The sequence below is a fragment of the Drosophila suzukii genome, chromosome X (genome assembly GCF_043229965.1).
Source record: "Drosophila suzukii chromosome X, CBGP_Dsuzu_IsoJpt1.0, whole genome shotgun sequence".
Lineage (NCBI taxonomy): Eukaryota > Metazoa > Arthropoda > Insecta > Diptera > Drosophilidae > Drosophila > Drosophila suzukii.
In genome coordinates this window covers 30876819-30893308 of record NC_092084.1, presented here as the reverse complement: position 1 = coordinate 30893308, position 16490 = coordinate 30876819, and the positions used below count along the sequence as shown (strand labels likewise).

The following is a 16490-nucleotide window of genomic DNA, read 5'->3' as shown; positions in this document are numbered from 1 at the left end:
TAAAAATAGTGTTTAGATATACATATACATTAGGTCGGATTGATTTGCCAATATATGTATTTTAAAATTCCGGTTAAAAGGTTAAGTTTCTCACGCCGATAAATCCGTTTCCATTTCGAGTATACTCCTTCTAGATTGTATTTATCCAATTTTTCCTAATGCAGAATACAAAAATTCGGGTTTGGTATTTACTAGTACATACATCTTATGAAATGTATTTATACACAAAATCTTAGCTTAAATCTAAAGATTTGCGCTTAAAATTAGAAACGGAAAAAATTCCATAGATTTACAATTTCTACTCTTTATAATCATCCACTTTCAACGATGTTCATTCGTTTTTTCCTGGAGCGTTAAAGTCATTTCTATTTGCACACGTTCTAAGATGGATGTTCTCGATGTTCCATGGAGGTGGATGTGGCTTCCATTCGAGCTAGGCACAGATCTTGCCCTGCTGCTGGCTCTGCATTTGCTGTTGCTTCTTCTCGCGCTCCCTACGACGCAGCTTCTTGCGTCGGCGATCGATGACCGTTAGTTCACCCTTAATGGTGTTGTAGGCCTTGCGCAGATCCTGGATCTGTTTGCGCAGGATCGTGATGCACTCGTCCGAACTAAGCGCAGGATCTGGAGATGTGAGGGGGATGTTAGAAGCACAGAAGGACGAAGAACTACGCGATGTACTCACCGAGCTCTACAAGGAAGTTGTATGGACATGGACGTACTCCCGGCGTATTGCCCGCTTGGATTCCCTGCTGCAGGGACGGCTGCTGTTGTTGCAGGAGTTGCTGTTGCTGCTGTGGCTGAGCATTGCCCTGGGGCAGCATTTGCTGGCGGGCGCTCTGTCGTTGCTGCTGGTGCTGTTGTCCTGCGGTTGGTGCTATGTTATCCGAGTTGTCATCGGTATCGGATCCTGCTGAAAGAGTCAATGGGGCATTCGAACACCGATTAATTAGGCTTAAGCGGTAGGCGTACAATATTTAGTTTATTCATTAATTAATATATTGTCAGCTTCTCTCTTTTTATACCTCTTACTGAATCTAGTAAAAGCGTATACTAGCCGAGTCGATCTAGCCATGTCCGTGTGTCCGTATGAACGCTGAGACCTCGAAAACTATTAGAGCTAGAGTATTGGGATGTGGAATGCAGATTCTTGAGCTTTCTGCGAGTGAGCAGTAGATTGGCTAGATGACTCGGCTAGTGATTCCGACCAATAATGTATTTACTTTATATGGTCTTAAACGCTACCTTTTACTTGTATCATACTCTTCAACGAATACAATAGCCAGACCGATGAATTTCTTACCTGTGGTGGTGGTGGTTTTCTGGCTGCGCATTCCAGACACTTGGCGTCGCCTCTTGCCCAGGGATTGGAGTTGAGCCGCCACGGCGGCCGTCGTCTGGGCGCTCATCGGCATCGGTTTACGTGTTCGCTTGCGCTTGTTGAGTGTCTCTAAGCCGCTTGAGTCCTCGTGTCCGTGCTCGGCACTCTTTTTGGTCTCCTCGCCGCTCTCATCCTGACTAGCCGAGTCCGGCGAACTGTTGGGTGCTGAGGGAATGACCTCTACCGTCTTTGCCACCTGTTGCTGCTGTCCGGTTTGCACTTGTTGTTGCAGCTGTTGCTGGATGGCACCAACAGCTCCGGCTGGCGGTGTATCGGGGGGCAGCGGCGTTATGCCCATAATAGCCAACGCCGAACCCACAGCGGCTGGTAGCTGCTCAGTGCCACCGTAATTGGGGGCCGGACTGCCTGGTATGGTTTCTTCGCAGAGCAAATTTATGGATTCGTTGTGGGGATCGCTGATCAGAGGCGAACTGGCCGCCGGTGCCACAACATTAAACAGTTCCTTACCCACCGCGTGCATTACAAAAGGTCGCGCCACCACTGTGGCACTGCTGTTGGGGGCTTCAGCCATCTCCGCATCTAATATGTAGCTGGCGGGGATCTCCGGTGCCGTTTGAAGGACGCTAGCCGGCTGCTGATGCTGCTGGGAGAAATTTGAAATAACAGTGGGTGTTCCGCCGCCGGCTGCTGCTATTACGCTTCCGGACGAAGGTAATCCACCTGCCGTCACTGCTCCGCCCGCTGCTGTATAGGCCTTTAGCAGCAATCCCCCTGCTTCTTTTGGAGCGGTGAGGAACGGGGATATTAGAACAGGAACTGGCGAGCTCGGTGTGGAGCCTGGACTGTGGCGCATGGCCGCGGAGGCCACTATGAGGGTCGGAGTCGCTACCACCACAGAGGCGGGGATCTCGGGCAGCACAATGGGAATGCCGCAAGAGCTTATGTTTTTGGCCTGACCCACCTCTTCCTGCTGTTGGAGCTTGGCTAGTGGCGGAGGCCGAGTCACCGCAGCAAGTCTCCCAGCAAAGGAGCTGGCCTCCGTGGGCTTCAAGGGAATGGGAGCCTGAATTCCGGGCAGGGCCTTGGCACTCACTTCCAATTTAACGGGAGCAGGAACCGGGGGCGTAGGAGTGCTGCTGCTGGTGCCCTCTGTTTCGATGGTAACCGCCGTCACCATAGTGGTCGTGGTATTCTGACCCTCCTCTTGCCCAGATCCCGGGCTCTTTTGCTCGCCAGTCGTTGTGGTGGTAGTGTGCTCTTCCGCAATTACATCCTCGATGACCAGACGCTGCTCAGAGTCGGTGCTGTCCATGGATTCGTCCGAGAAACCGGCTCCTGCGGTAGCCGTGGAGTTCGGTGTGTGGGCGGCAGGCGGAGTTCCTGCCGTAGAGCTGGCCAGGGACAGAGCTCCACCCACAGGCGTCTTTCGCTGTTGGATGGCACACTCCAGTTTCTGGATTGTCTCGCTCAACTCGCTGTTCTTCGCCGGAAGCGAGGATTCAAGAATGGACTTGGTTTCCGGACTGCTGGTCGCAGGTCCGGGTCTATAAAGTTCACCCAGTAGTGGACCCGTTTGTATTTTGAGTGGTTCGCTCAGCAGCTTAAGAGTATCCAGCTTAATGGCACTGCTGCATAATTCAAGTTTGGCTGGCGGGGGGTGCGCCACTTCCTCACCCCCCGAAGTCTTGGCAGCGGCAATGGGTTCTACTTGGGGCTTGCTCTTGCTGTTCTCTACCTCCTCCTTTTTCTGGCTGATAGCCTTCAGCACCTTGTCCGCTATGGAGCTAGGCTTCTGTTCATAGCTTCCGGCATCCAAATCAAAGGGTCCTGCTGCTCCGGCCAGCAAGATTTTTACGTTCTCCAGTTTCTCCAGCTTGTTATCCTTGGACTCACCGGAACTGTAGCCGCTGCCCTCGTTGGATGTGCTTAGCTCGAACACGTTCCTGGTTTCGATGAAGGGACTGCCGACGATATGAGGAGCAGGTGGCTTGCTGGCATTGGTGGCCTGGGGTGGAGTACTCAACTTGGGCGAGGCAAGCACTGCATTAGCTCCTATGGGCGGTGTGCTGGGACAGCTCAAAACTGCTGTGGGCGTTGGAGTTATTACTGGCGTGACTGGGGCTGGTATCGACCCACTTGATGGTAGGGGCGATGGCCCAGGTGTTGTCGGAGGCTGCAGCGCATCCGTTAGCGCTCGAGTGGTTTCCTGGACAGTCTGTGCCAATTCCTCATTCAGGGCGGTGATGTTAAGATTGAAACTGGGCGACTTCCTCAAGGCATCAAAGGGTGTAGCATGATGCGGAGCAAGTTGGCTAGGCGTAGAGGAGGCGGACAGTAGGGCTTGGCCACTCGATGAGGTTGGCGTACTCAAAGAGGATCCTGACACCGCTAGGGCTGCTGTTCCTGGCGGCGTATGCATCTTCACTGGATTGCTAGCTGAAGGAGACACTTGTCCTACAGGCTGTAGCACTTTTAAAGTGGGTGGTGTAAGCTGCTGTGCCTTCTGTTCCCCCGGTTGCTGGACTTGGTCCTTGTCTTGCTTGTACATTTTTGGCTTTTCCAGGCCCAATGCTGGCTCTTTCAGTGGAGAACCCCTCTTCTTTAGCTTAGGCGCTGTTAGTCCGGTTAATGCTGTCGTCATTGCATTGTAACTACGTTCGTGTCCAGCGGGAGGCAACTGGTGCTGCTCCAGACTCTGCAGCATTGCGCTGGTTTTAAGTGCTTGCTTCCTGGCCGCCGAGCTGACCACCACTGCGGCTGAAGTGGAGGCACTTGCTGTTCCGCCAGATCCGGAGACTCCTGTTGTTGGCATCACTGACGTGATTACGGAGGCTCCTGCACCCACCACTGCTCCGACTCCCGTGGCTCCGGCAGCCACAGTTCCGCCCACAGAAGCCATCGGGGAGATGCGCTTTTCGAACTCGAAGGGCTCTGTGTCCTTGAACTCATACACATCCGAGGACAGCAATTTTCGTATGCTGAGTCCCAATCCTGCAGCATTTCCTCCACTGCTGCTGTATTTTGACTCCTTGGCAGCACCTGATGTGCTGGGTGGCGCGGCCTGGCCTGGCTGTGATCCCGCTGGTGTCGCCGTCGGCCCAGGTGTGGTACCACTACTAATCTCCAGCTTGCTCATATCCGGCAGGGAACGAGTGGCAGAACTGGAACTTGCCGCAGATCCGGTGGAACACAAGGAACTGGACGAAGAGGAGGACGACGATGGCGAACAAGCTGCTGGCAGTTCCACTTTTAAGCTTGCCACTGGTTCAGCAAACTTCTTTGACTCCTGACCTGATAGAGAAGAACTAGAGGCAGTTGCAGCTGCTCCACCAGATTGCTTCTTGACCTGATCTAACTTTTTGAACTGTTGTTCCGAGGACTTCTTGCCACCAATCGTTAAGTGCTTCTCTACAATCACCGATGTGTATTTGGCCGTTGAAGATCCCGGTACAGTTGAGCTCGGAGCTTGGGGAGCTGATGCGTTCCCGAATCTAGCTGGGGCTATGAGAGCCGTAGGTTTGATGTCCGCACCCGATAAAAAGGGCTTAATCTTAGCTTCCTCCTCCTTGGGCTCCATTTTAGGTTCGATTTTGAGGGGTTCTTCTTTGACAGCCAGCTCCCTTTTGGACACTGGCTCGTGATGTGACTTGGAGGTAGTGGACATTGACTCCTTCTTGCCTGCTCCTGTTCCCTTTGGTTGTTTGCGGTAGTCGGAGGACTGCGAGTCCTCGTCCACATAGGACTCGGTTTCGGAGGAGAGCTCTGTTGAGCTGCTCTTGGCCGAGGACTCCTGCTTGGGCTCTTTCTTGATGTCTTGCAGGGCTGACTCAGCAGAAGACTCTTGCTTTGCGATATCCTTTGGCTCTTCGTTGGTCGCAGGGTTCGTTAGCAATTTCGGCTGGAATCCCTTCAGCTCCGATCGAATCTCGCTGAGATCATAGTCGCGTCCCTTGGCGGAAGCGGCGCCACTGCTCATGGCACGATTGCCTCCAGCCCGGGATCCCCGCACAGAGGCAGCCTGTTGTTGCTGCTGCTTGGAGGGAGCGGCTCTTCCCGCCGCCGGCTCATCATCATCCTCATCCTCTTCGGAGTCATCGCTGGGATGGGGAGCTGGGGCCGTGGAGGAAGCCCGGCTAGCCACCCTCCCTTTTCCGGGCTGCTGTGCCTTCCCCGTTTGGGGTTTCTCTTTGGCACTCTGTCTCTTTGGACGTCGCACTGGCTCATCGGAGTCAGAATCCGATTGGGAAGCCATCGAGGCATCTGAAACGCGACGTGGAGTAGTGGTACCAGGTACAACTCTAGTCGGGCGCTTCTTCATCTGTGGCTGCAGTTGCGTCTGGGAGGCAGCCGGCGACTTAGTGCGAGCGGAATGAGCCGCCACCACCGACGAGGGTGTGGTGGAGCGCGGTGGCATTGAGTCGCTGCGTCCCCGTCCCCGCTTTGCCCCTCCCGTCGTCGGGGTCTTGACTACAGTAGACAGCAGCGAGGGAGTGGAGCTGGCCCCTCCCAGAGATCCAGACTGCGATATAGCTCCAGGTCCAGAGGAATTTCCCGCTGATGGTGGCATTTTGGAGAACCCATCCTTGCCGGTCTGATGCTTGTCCGCTACTCCCGGCGGCAGGGAGCCCTGCACCGAAAGGGAGCCACCTCCTCCTCCTCCACTGCCACTGTTCGCACTGCTGGTGCTTATGGTTCGAGTTTTTTGCTTGGACCCCTTGGTCAGGTTCTCTGCAATCCTCTCTCTCGGCACCCACTCATCGTAGCGATTGTTCCAACCCGTGTAGTGGACCAGGTACATCGGCACTCCGCGTTGGACACTGATTTCGATAACCTTGGCCTCGTAAGTGCTGCCATGCGAGCTGGGCGACTTCTTCTCGTGGTAGTTAACCTTCAACTTGTCTCCGATCCCCACCACAAAGTCGCCGGTATCAATCTTCTCCACGCTAATCTTCTCCTTCTTGCGCTTGCCGCTACCCGGTTGCTTTTCCTCCTTGTCCTTTTCCTTGTCTGCTTGCTTGCTCCGCTGGTGCTTCTCCTTTTTGGTGGACGCCGGTTGGGAGTTGGCAGATGGAGCGGACGTGCCTGCGCCGGCAGGAGCCGGTGCAACGACTGGAAAACAAGAGGAAAATTTATTATTTATTATTAGCTTTGTTTATTGTTATATGATAATTTACATATATTTCAGTTATTTATATATTGCATATTCTTGGTGAGCCACATTTAGTTATATGCTTTTTTTATAAAGTTAAATTTCTCGTAATTTGAATGCCAAAATGATGCTGGTAACGTGAACTACCGATTGTGAAGAGGTGTATCTTTAAGATAATGTGGTTTAATTAATTAACGCAGAATAAGCGTTAAACTTTTTTTTTGGTTTTTGGAAAGTTGCTAGTTCATTGAATGAGAAGCAATATTATAGTCAGTTTTATAGCTGAGCTGAATCTAATTTATGAGTTTTAATAGATATATGTATGCATACACTTCTTCACGTCAAATTTTTATAGAACTTAAAATTTAAAATATACAACTGAACTTTATTAAGTATTTTATTCTCGAACCAATCAATTGCAATTTATTTACATTTGAGTATTTCAGCAGTTTTTAGACACCTTTGCTCGAAAATAAGTAATAAAAAGAAAAGGAAATCCCAAGGAAGCATGCCCTAAAAGACAATACATATCTAAGCAACATGAAATAGATATTTTAAAGTTGAAAAGTATGTATTTTATAAAAGCTCCCCCACCTAGAAAGAGAGCGCTTCTTTATCCAGTATCATAACAATCATGTGGGTGTAAAATATCTGTACAAACACCAAGCATCTTTTCTTCTCTATAAACATTATACCTCGAATAAGAAAGAGAAAGAAGATGGTTTTTCTCTTATCAAATATACTATACTCATCAATGAACAACAAAGCAACAAGTGCCTTGTCCGAACAGACATGGGTATTTTTGGCGAACCTGGTTCCTTTACTAAGTTACATTTTTAGTTAATTACTCTTCGTCAACTGCTTTTGTTAATATCGATACTTGTATCGATACTTTTATGTTTTATTGTTGTGTGGAAGTACTTCGTGCGTGATAAATATAAATACACGAGTTAAAGTCGTAGTTCAAATACTCTTACTACTCCTCTTTATAACTAGTTTAATATATTTTGGAATCTTGCATAATTATTTGCTTTCAAATCAGTATCTTAGTATTTGTAAGGTTTTTGGAATGATTTGTATTAAATTTTGGATAAGATCAAGTCAAAATCGGAATATTTTAAAATCTCTTAATTTCAAGTAATTTTGGACAAGTAAGGTTTAAGTAAATATATAAAGAAGTGGTAAATAAAGAACTGAGTTCCATTTAGCTGGAAAGTAAAGCTGGAAAAATATTTTATGACTATAACTTTTGAGATGTTTTTTAACACATTTATTAAAGTGTTTCCGAATAGTTGTTTCAAATTCGATTTGGTTTGGTTTGGTTTGAAAGTGTCTTCTCTTGAATGTGTTAGTTACAAGTGTTAAATTATACAAAAGTGGTTTAAAAACTACTAGATATGTATGGTACCCCCCGCAAGGGTATTAAAACCAACCGAACCAGGGTTGTCAAATATGCAAAATATCGTTTGGGGAGTGTAGTGTGTTCCGTTGTCAACAAGCGTTTGGTAAAGACCCGAATTAGCGCTTTTTAAGATTGCTTATCAAATAAACCCTCACAGATTTGGGGGCAGAGGCTGCCGGGGCCAATGACGCCACTGGACAAATACGAGACATACCACCAGGAGGCCACATAAATCAATAACAAAACCGATTTACCGGAGCGGCAAGAAGCAGATCGGAGAAGCTTGAGATTGGATTGGGTTTCTTTCAAAACACCGAGTGTTTTCCCGGTTCTTGGTTACATAATCATGCGCTGGCTGAGGCGCAGCTGGGCGGGATTGCTCCAACAGAGACACCAGCAGCATCACCGGCGGCTTCTGTTGACCACCAATCGGGCGAGCGATGGAGAAAGGGAGCAGCAGCAGGACTTCAAGTGGAGTTCTCCGGGCAGCAGAGCAGAGCAAGTGCTCTATGCCGGCTTCTGGGCAGGTGGCTTGACCCTGGGCTACTACTGGCTGACCCACAGGAACAACAAAGTGCTGCTCGAGGAGCAGGTTTCAGACGAGGACAAACAGGAGGCACTGGCTCGACTCTGGCACGTGACCCCAAGAAAAGAGCTGCCCACCTACAAGGCCGACCAAGTGGAGCAGCACAACTGTCCTGAGAAAGGTATTTGGGTGACCTACGGCCTGGGCGTTTATGATGTCACAGACTTTGCCGAGAATCATCCGGGGGGCGATAAAATCTTGATGGCTGCCGGCAGCGCCATAGATCCCTTTTGGGCCATCTACCAACAGCACAATACGCTGGAAGTTTTAGAGCTTCTAGAAGGCTTTCGCATTGGCAACCTGGAGGGTGAACTGGTGGCCAGTGTTGACGATGAGTTGGGCTCGCCCTGGTCGCAGGAACCGCAGCGCCATGCCCTGCTCAAGCCAGCCTCCAAGAGACCCTTCAACGCAGAACCACCCATTGGCCTGCTGGCCGAGCAGTTTTACACGCCCAACGAGCTATTCTATGTGCGCAACCACCTACCAGTGCCCGTAATCAGTCCGGAGGACTACGAACTGGAGATCGAGGGTGGCGAAAAGAAAAAGACCCTAAGTTTGGAGGGGATCAAGGACCTTCCGAAGCATTCGGTGACTGCGGCCATAATGTGCGGTGGCAATCGACGCTCCGAGATGACAAAAGTCAAAGCGGTGAAGGGTGAGTGGTCTGGATAAAATGATTAACTATTTCTTAAGCTCTATTTATTCCTACCCCAGGTCTTTCGTGGGGAGCCGGTGCAGTGGGTAATGCCAAATGGTCCGGAGCTCGACTGTGCGACGTTCTGAAGCAGCTGGGTGTGCAGCCGGACGAGACCAAGCACGTGATATTCGAGGGTGCCGACCTGGATCCCACTTCCCACCCGTACGGAGCATCGATTCCACTGGCTAAGGCTCTGGATCCGCGGGGAGATGTCATCCTGGCCTACGAGATGAACGATGAGCCACTGAGCCGAGATCATGGCTTCCCCATCCGAGTAATTGTACCCGGCACAGTGGGCGCCCGCAATGTCAAGTGGCTGACGCGGATTGTTGTGGCAGATCGGGAATCGGACTCACACTGGCAGCAGAACGACTATAAGGGCTTCAGTCCCAGCACGGATTGGGACACGGTAGACTTTAGCAAGTCGGATGCCATCCAGGCCATGCCGGTGACCTCGGCCATCTGTACGCCGCAGCCAGGATCCAGGGTCAAAATAGATGACGACGAGGGACATATCGCGGTGAGGGGATACGCGTGGAGCGGAGGCGGTAGGAAGATAGTGCGGGTGGACCTGAGCAACGATGAAGGTTTGACCTGGCATGTGGCCGAACTGGAGCAGGAGGATATACCCGACGGCAGACACTACGGTTGGTCACTGTGGACCGCTCGTCTGCCCGTTTCTGAGGCCCAAAGGAAAGCTGGGGGCGTTGAGATCTGGGCCAAGGCCGTCGACTCAGCGTACAATGTGCAGCCGGAAAAGTTCGAGCATATATGGAATCTGCGTGGCGTTTTGGCCAATGCCTACCACAAGGTCAAAGTGAAGATAGTCTAAGCGGAAGTTTTCTTAAAACTAATCAAATATGGGGAACTGAAGATTGTCCACATAAAAAATAAAGAATTGGAGAAACATATTTTGGATCCAATTCCATTAAGTCTGGTTTTTTTTTCTCCGCCTTCACTTACCCGATGGTGAGGCATCACGGCTGCGCTGCATCTCCGTAGAATTTGCCTTGCTGGAGGCGGAGGCACTACTGCCCGAGCTAGTGTTGGTCTCCTTTTCCATGCTGTGTCTGGTGGAAGCGGCAGCTGCAGCCGCTGCCTTAATCTTGGCCAGCGGCAGATCTGATTCGGCGTCTTTGATGCCAACAGCACTCGGAACGGCTGATGAACCTCCGGAAGTGGAAGATGATGAGTTGGCTGGCGTGGAAGGCGCACACGAAGTGGCTGGTACGGCAGTAGATGACACACTGGCACCCGTTCCAGCGACTGAGGCAGTCGAAGAGTTTTGGGCTGCTGTGGATTTTTCCTCGTACTTTTCCACCAAGCTCTTGACCTTCCCCTGTTGACTGCTAGCCGCTGAGCCCTTCCTTTGCTTCTTTGGTGGTTCTACCACCACGCTAGACTCGCTGGTGTTGCCAGACTCCTCGGCTGCGGATTGCGATGCGGTGGATACGGCTCTGGCCGGTGTTGAAGCCGCCGCGGCTGCTGCACTGCTCGAAGTCGAAGCCACGACGTTTGTCTGATTGGGCTGGGCCAGTTTGCTGATGGTTTCCGTCTTTGTGGTCTCCATGGGCTTCGGTGACGCCACAGAGTTGGCCCGAACCAGGCTCCTGCCCTTGCTGCGGTTGGAGTTGCGCGAGGTCATCAGCATGGAGCAGCCCAGCTTGCGGTGGAAGTCGCCGTACGGCTGCAGGAACTTTTTGTACGCCTGCTTTACCAGATTCATCACACTCACTGTGCAGGGCGTAAAGCCCAGGCGCATGGCAATGAGCTTCCACTGATTCTGCGAGGTGACGCGGTTGTAGCCTCCTCGCTTTTGCACCGCCCGAAAGAGACGATACAAGTCTACGTCCCGGCTTTGAATGGAGGGCACCTTGTTCAACGGTGTTCCCCTGTCATCCATGTACTTGTACAGCTGGGCCACAAAGCGATCCTTCTCCTCGTGCGGCTCGTCGTCGGAGGAGTCCGAGTCAATCTCGCCCTCGTCATCGCTAGAGATGTTTGAAAGGCCGAACAACGAGTCCCTGTCCCAGTGGGCAGGAAGTATGCTGCTATCCAGGAACTCGAGGGCCGCCTGCACAGCAGGCACATCTTGTTTACTGGCCACTTCGCGTGTGAACTCGGTAGCCTCCTTTTTCGGCACCGTGTAGTAGCGGCCGTCCTTGAACGAGCGCACCAGGTACTCGTCTTTTACTCGAATGCGGACAGTGGCCTGCAGGGAATCAAATATAAACAATCCTTGGTGCTAACTCTTAATACCGACTTGACTTACCTGTGCTGTGGGCGCCACCACCAAAGCGGGGAACCACTTCTCTTTGTCTTTCTTCTTGGACTCGGTCTCTACACACACCACCTTTCCGATGTTCTCCTCCTTTTCGTTGACGACCTCCTTGGCATCGCTTTCTTCGTCGTCTTCTGAACTATCTTCGTTCAGGTGGCCGCGCCGTCTGCCCCTTCGTCCACCCACCACGGGATTACCGAAGTGCTCTGGATGGGTCAGAGGCAGCTGATCCAGCGTCTCGCTCTCGTTAAAGTGCCGGCCACTCTTTAGGCACAGAGCCGTTCGCCTCAGTGTGGTGATGTCTCCATCGTCGAAGACCACCGTGTACTGCGAGCAATCCTGGATCTTGGTGATGGTCGCCTCGACGATTTCCTTGCGATCCGGGTGACGCACCTCCACCACGGCACTCACGCGCAGTTGACCCGTCGGGGCCTTAATGGCATCATCAGAGACGATTCCAGAGCCCAGTCCCTGCTTGTAGGCCACCTTCACCTTGATGTTGCGCACTACCTTGCTGACCTTTGCCTCGCAGAATGCGCCCTTGTACTTGGCACTCACTTCCGTGCCCACGGGCAGCGATGGCGGATCGTCCATTTGCTAAACGACAGAGGAAGGTAGATTTGTATGCTATTTATTCCAGTTTTATAAGAGGAAGGCACATTTTTGTTAATGTGCTAGAAAGGTTGGTAATTTATCCAGTTCATAAATTACCTTCATCTTGTTTCTCTGGTTTCGAAGATATGTTAGCGTAGTGATACGTGAATTGCTTTGGTACATTTTAAATTTTAAGAAAGGAGATGTAAGAAATTAGAAATGTAAAATTTCACAAATTCACATTTGTCAGATAATAGCAGAGGAATTTTAAGAATAGATCCCAAAAATCTGACATTTCTTGTTAGACTGCTTGGATTAGACCAAAGACATTATAAGAAAATTATCCTAAATTAATAAAAATGAAATAGGCATCTTGCTTTAAAAGATTGTTACAGAAATATATATGCGCTAAACAAAAATCCTAATTTCTACAGATTTATTGTTTTTAAAAAGTTTTAAAGTTTTTGTTAAATTCATAGTCTCGCCATCTCACTCGTAAATAATTGTTTTAACCCACAATAATAACCCATTTTAAATAATAAGTTGGAGATATCCTATAGTTCGGTGATCATCGTATGGATCGACATTAATTTAATTACAGTAAAATGAAAGGTTTCAAATAATATATGCAAATTATGAACCAAGTTTATATGAGAATTCCCAAGGGGAATCTTATACGTGAGTTACTATTGAGTTATTATTCAATGTTTTGCAATATTACTATTTTCTCTATCAAAATGAAAAACTAAGCTGGAATCTCATATAATTACAACATATTTTGCTATATTTACCACTAATAAATGGAACAACTGACTGTTTTGTTTTCGTTTTGCCTTCTCACCTGCATCTTAATTTCGAAATTTCGCTGTTGCAGGGCCAAATGGAAATGTCGCTTTCACTTTCTCCTGGTTGCCATCCTGTTTAGTTGTCCATTAAATCCTTTTAGACCGGGTTTTTGTCCTTTTGTTTATCCACTAGACTGCAGCGATGCCGCTCTTCTTCTTCCTCCGCTTCTGTACCACCCACAAGGTGCAAGTTCCTTCTTCCACGCTGCCTTGGCGCAGGACGCACTACAGAAGTTCCCGAAATCTGGTGTCCCCGGTCTCAGTTCCTCGTTGCGCAATGCATTGGCCAGCTGGGTGTCCTGGATATCGCTATATTTTCAATGTAACTCCTTTAGTTTACGTTTTTGGCGCATGAAATTTTCGCTAGAGACGGGTGAATGCCTACTACACTTATCGATGTAAGAGATGGAACAATAAGCGATGATTTTAAGAAGTATATCGATACACAGGTAAAGTGTGGAAGGCGCCATTTATAATTGTTAAACACTTTTAAGAAATACTCATAGATGGCGCTTTTTAAATTACTGAGCAAAATGCGTTAGATAACGACACTTACTTTTCAAAATGCGGAATATGCGTTAGGTGGCGCCACTGAAAAGTACATGTGTAAATTCCATTTATAATTGTATTAAACACTTTTAAGAAATACTCATAGATGGCGCTTTTTAAATTACTGAGCAAGATGCGTTAGATGGCGACACTTACTTTTCAAAATGCGGAATATGCGTTAGGTGGCGCCACTGAAAAGTACATGTGTAAATTCCATTTATAATTGTATTAAACACTTTTAAGAAATACTCATAGATGGCGCTTTTTAAATTACTGAGCAAAATGCGCTAGATGGCGACACTTACTTTTCAAAATGCGGAATATGCGTTAGGTGGCGCCACTGAAAAGTACATGTGTAAATTCCATTTATAATTGTATTAAACACTTTTAAGAAATACTCATAGATGGCGCTTTTTAAATTACTGAGCAAGATGCGTTAGATGGCGACACTTACTTTTCAAAATGCGGAATATGCGTTAGGTGGCGCCACTGAAAAGTACATGTGTAAATTCCATTTATAATTGTATTAAACACTTTTAAGAAATACTCATAGATGGCGCTTTTTAAATTACTGAGCAAGATGCGTTAGATGGCGACACTTACTTTTCAAAATGCGGAATATGCGTTAGGTGGCGCCACTGAAAAGTACACTTAAACACTAAATTACTGAGCAAAATGCGTTAGATGGCGACACTTACTTTTCAAAATGCGGAATATGCGTTAGGTGGCGCCACTGAAAAGTACATGTGTAAATTCCTATTAAAAATACTCATATTTGACACTGTTTCAAATAATTTTGAACTAAGCCAGTGGAAAATAGGCGGATAACATTTTTCGTCAAGGCCTTTTTTCAACGCGGTACTCTGATGAGCTAAGAAAATACTAGAAAAAATACTTGAATTCCCGCGTGAATTTGTATAAGCCAGACAAGAAATTTAAACTTTCGCTGTGTTCGTGCGGAAGCGATTGGAAACGAAAACGCCTTTTTGGCATAAAAACAGTAAGTATTTAAGAAAGTAAGTCAATGTAAATAATTTATTTTTGGCCCAGGTTCTGGACTCTTTCGATCCAAACGATGCAGACTCCATTAAAGTAACACGAGAGTTGTTAAAAAATTATTAATATTACACTCAAAATCAAAATTACCATTAATTTTTGAAAATCGCCATCAAAACTTTCTTTGACTAAATACAAGAAATTGATTTCAAAAGTCAAGAAAATTTTCCTTGAATCAAGAACTTAAATGTAGGAAATGGTTGCCACAAACTAGAAGCGTACTAAGAGCAAGAAAAAGTTGCCCTATATGTTAGAAAAATAGAAAGACTAACAAAAAAATAAAATTGTTTTGTATTACCTTTTCTAAAAATGATTACCCTAACCCTAAAAAATTTAAATATTTTCTAAAAAATGGAAATATTTTCTGAAAAATATATATATTTGTTTTTGCATAATCTGTCGTACTGAAATATTCAATTTCAGAACTTGTCAGCGGCCGGTCTGCTGATCGGTAACGCAGACGGTTAAAGCGTTTGGTTAAAAAAAAAAAGTGACGCAGGTTCGAGTCCCAATGACACCATTTTAATTTTTCTATTCATGTTTTTTTTACCAATTATTTTTTAATAGCAGTTTTCGTTGGAAAGTATATAACGGAAACTATCAGAGCCAGAGAAATGGGATTTCAGATTTAGATTTTGTAGCTTTGTACGCAACGCAAGTTTACTACGCGAATATGCCCGTCCACTCTAAAGCCCACAAACCACCCAAAACTGTGGCGCACATAGTTTTAGTTCAAGAAAAAATATATTAATGCTGCCGCTCCATTATCATACTCGTATATTGAGATCGCGGGTAGGTATCGCATTACAATCTCGCTTTGCTGCTTGTATATGTCCTTCTTCCTTTGGTCCCTTTAGCTGAGTTACGGGTGTCTGATAGCCGAGGCCCTCGACTATAGAGTTCTTCCTTCTTATACCCCTAGAGAGGGTATAATGATTTCAGGCAGAAGTTTGCAACGCAGCGAAGGAGACGTTTCCGATCCCATAAAGTATAAATATTCTTGATCAGCATCACTAGACGAGTCGATCTAGCCATGTCCGTCTGTCCGTCCGTTTGTACGCAAACTAGTCTCTCAGTTTTAAAGCTATCGGGACTAAACTTTCCCAAAAATCTTATTTCTATTACAGGTAGTATATAAGTCAGAACGAACCGGATCGGACTACTATATTCTATAGCTCCCTTAGGAATGACCAAAAAAATATTTTCTTTAAAAATTTTAAAATTAAAATTTTTGGTGTTTTTTGACATATTAACTTTTGTTGGAATATCGTTCTTTTAATATTTTAGAATTTCGAATAAAATGTAAAATCAATACAAAGCGGACTACTTCATCATATAGCTGTCATAGGAAAGATCGGATAATTAATGTCAAAAAAATACATAGACCGTTATATTTCGTTTTCGGTAAACATACACGGCAGTAATTTAAAGTGGAACATAAGCCTACAATTTTTAAAATTAATTTATAGTTTTCTAGAAATCGGATAGCTCTTTACATAAAATGCTCTTACGGGAACGACCGGCCAGGGTATAGAAACATCGGCGTGCAGAAGTTAGCTTCCTTTCTTGTTTTTATTGATGTTTTTGATGAAAATATTCGTATCACCAGCGGTAAAGTTGAGTTATTAGTTACACATATATAAATTAAGCCATTTACACAATTTAATCTTTACAATGAACTTACAATGCTACATTTTGCTAAGACGCTTGTCTGCTTTCACAGAGAGAACGAAAAATACCAAAGCTGGTCATCAATCGGGTATTTTTGAATATCAATTTTGGTCCCTTATGTTGCCATATAATATTGATATTTTCAGACATATCAAATTGATATTTTCGAACACATCAATAGGAAATTTTTCATACCAGATTGACATGCGCACATATTAAACTTGTGACAAAACGATGGTACCAGTATGGTATTTTTCAATATCAAACTGATATTCTTTCATATCAAACTGATATTCTTTCATATCAAACTGATATTAT

General features: G+C 46.8%; 2 protein-coding genes across 5 annotated transcripts; one reads left to right on the top strand and one right to left on the bottom strand.

The window, feature by feature from the left end:
* Nucleotides 1-174: 174 nt before the first annotated feature.
* htk (AT-rich interaction domain hat-trick) lies at nucleotides 175-13283 on the bottom strand. Of its 3 annotated transcripts, XM_017076310.4 has the most exons (7): nucleotides 12893-13282; nucleotides 12169-12223; nucleotides 11449-12054; nucleotides 10140-11388; nucleotides 1304-6451; nucleotides 686-913; nucleotides 175-624 (listed from the first exon to the last, which is right to left on the bottom strand). In XM_017076310.4, the coding sequence occupies exons 2-7, from the start codon at nucleotides 12172-12174 to the stop codon at nucleotides 434-436; spliced, it is 7428 nt and encodes a 2475-aa protein (XP_016931799.2). In that variant the 5' UTR covers nucleotides 12175-12223; nucleotides 12893-13282; the 3' UTR covers nucleotides 175-433. The 3 variants fall into 3 exon arrangements, with proteins under 3 accessions (XP_016931799.2, XP_036676064.2, XP_016931798.2); XM_036820169.3 differs by lacking the exon at nucleotides 12169-12223 and having other exon boundaries at nucleotides 686-910; nucleotides 12893-13283; XM_017076309.4 differs by lacking the exon at nucleotides 12169-12223.
* Nucleotides 7930-10108, top strand: shop (sulfite oxidase). Of its 2 annotated transcripts, XM_017076311.4 has the most exons (3): nucleotides 7930-7996; nucleotides 8051-9134; nucleotides 9194-10108. In XM_017076311.4, the coding sequence occupies exons 2-3, from the start codon at nucleotides 8240-8242 to the stop codon at nucleotides 10006-10008; spliced, it is 1710 nt and encodes a 569-aa protein (XP_016931800.2). In that variant the 5' UTR covers nucleotides 7930-7996; nucleotides 8051-8239; the 3' UTR covers nucleotides 10009-10108. The 2 variants fall into 2 exon arrangements, with proteins under 2 accessions (XP_016931800.2, XP_070853346.1); XM_070997245.1 differs by having other exon boundaries at nucleotides 7971-9134.
* Nucleotides 13284-16490: the final 3207 nt, after the last annotated feature.

Excerpts from the sequence above, each read along its gene's own strand:
- shop (XM_017076311.4), top strand. The coding sequence starts at position 8,240 with ATGCGCTGGCTGAGGCGCAGCTGGGCGGGATTGCTCCAACAGAGACAC. Across the intron at positions 9,135-9,193 it reads AAAAGTCAAAGCGGTGAAGG|GTCTTTCGTGGGGAGCCGGT; the intron begins GTGAGTGGTCTG and ends TTCCTACCCCAG.
- htk (XM_017076310.4), bottom strand. Across the intron at positions 6,452-10,139 it reads CCGTGATGCCTCACCATCGG|TCGTTGCACCGGCTCCTGCC; the intron begins GTAAGTGAAGGC and ends CTTGTTTTCCAG. Across the intron at positions 625-685 it reads CAACTTCCTTGTAGAGCTCG|ATCCTGCGCTTAGTTCGGAC; the intron begins GTGAGTACATCG and ends TCACATCTCCAG.